This window comes from Amphimedon queenslandica, unplaced genomic scaffold (genome assembly GCF_000090795.2).
Source record: "Amphimedon queenslandica unplaced genomic scaffold, v1.1 AMPQUscaffold_13206, whole genome shotgun sequence".
Lineage (NCBI taxonomy): Eukaryota > Metazoa > Porifera > Demospongiae > Haplosclerida > Niphatidae > Amphimedon > Amphimedon queenslandica.
The window spans coordinates 84322-85744 of record NW_003546558.1 but is presented as its reverse complement, the minus strand read 5'-3'; the positions used below and the strand labels follow the sequence as shown (position 1 = coordinate 85744).

Sequence of the window (1423 nt, the reverse complement as noted above, 5' to 3'; positions counted from 1 at the left end):
GAACAACTTCCTCTCTGCTATTTGGGACTCGCTCAAACTTTCCAAATTATCTATCAATTGTATAAAATACAGTCACTCAGTCACACAATAATACTCTTAGTTTCTTACTTGTAGTCATAGGTTGTTCCTCTAAGGATGTAACTCTCTCCTGTAGTTGCTCCCTCTCCTTCATTAGTTTGGCAGTATACAATTCATTATCAGACACTTTAGCTTTAAGTTCTGAATAATTCTCTCACATAATACATATTGATGACAATGTTCTAACCTTCAGTGATCTGTTTCTCCTTGAGATATTGTCTATTATCTTCCTCTGCTTGCTCCTTTTCTTTCTCTGCTTGCTCCTTTTCTTCCTCTAATCGTTTTTTCTCTTCTTCTATTTCAGTTATATATGCTTCTTTATCACTAACTGTAGCTTTAAGTTTCTCATAATCTGGAATATATTCTTTCATATAAACACATGACGACAATACTCTAACCTTCAGTAAGCTGTTTCTCTATATGATCTAAGGATGTGGCTCTCTCTTGCAGTTGCTCCCTCTCCTTCAATAGTTTGGCAATATACCTCTCATTATCAGCAACTTTTCTTTTAAGTTCTATCACATGTACTTACTCTCTCATATAATGCTCATTTGATACTCTCTTACTTTTAGTGATCTGTTTCTCCTTGAAATGTTGTTCCTCTATTTGTTTCTTTCTTTCTAATAGTTCAGTTATATGACTAGCAACTATACTTTTCCATTCATCAGCTTTAGTCTCAAATTTAAGTTCTAAATATATAATGTAGATTAAAGACTGGTTTATAATATGACGCTTGGCCAATGTACTGTCAATTTTTAATCAAAAGCATTGGTGAATTGACCTTTTGACACATGCTTTAAGTTAGAATTGAACAAAATTTTATTTCAGCATCAACATAATGTCAAGGCTATTGTATATGTCATGTAGGACTCCAAACAATAACATTACTCACGTTGCTCTTTCTTATCATCTGGCTCAAGCTCTTTTGATAATTCCTGCAAACCTTCAGATCAACACTAAACACAATAAATTATAAAAGTTAAGTATACCAGGTATTAGGTTTTTTTGGTCTAGCGCTTCTAAAGCTTCCTCCAATTGCATCATTGTCACTCCTGTATCAGAACAAAGTTGTAATAAAGATCTCATTTGTTCCTTTGTGTCTTTTGTTTCTTGTATTTCCTCTACTTCAACATTCAACTGATTCCCTAACTGATACCAAAGATCTGCCATTGGTTGAAGGGCAATTTCTAATTTAGACACATCATCTACATAAATAATGCAATAATTATTGATTTTCATACAAAAAGGCATACAATGAAATAACTTGCATGATTCTAGTTGTTTTTGTTCTTTCAATAGCATTAGTATTTGTGAAACTCCTTCTGACAGCTCCTTCTTTTCTATA

At 33.0% G+C, this 1423-nt stretch overlaps 1 protein-coding gene across 1 annotated transcript in view; it reads right to left on the bottom strand.

Annotated features, from left to right (window-relative positions):
* The window catches only part of LOC100638991 (uncharacterized), a gene marked incomplete at its 3' end in the record, with an annotated part of 42807 nt that overhangs the window by 32108 nt on the left and 9276 nt on the right, over positions 1-1423 (bottom strand). The window contains exons 10-17 of the mRNA XM_020000241.1: positions 1332-1418; positions 1068-1283; positions 971-1021; positions 645-767; positions 477-593; positions 266-430; positions 109-219; positions 5-50 (exon numbers count right to left, since the gene is read on the bottom strand). Coding sequence (XP_019855800.1) covers positions 5-50; positions 109-219; positions 266-430; positions 477-593; positions 645-767; positions 971-1021; positions 1068-1283; positions 1332-1418 — 916 coding nt within the window. The remainder of the gene's footprint in view (positions 1-4; positions 51-108; positions 220-265; positions 431-476; positions 594-644; positions 768-970; positions 1022-1067; positions 1284-1331; positions 1419-1423) is intronic.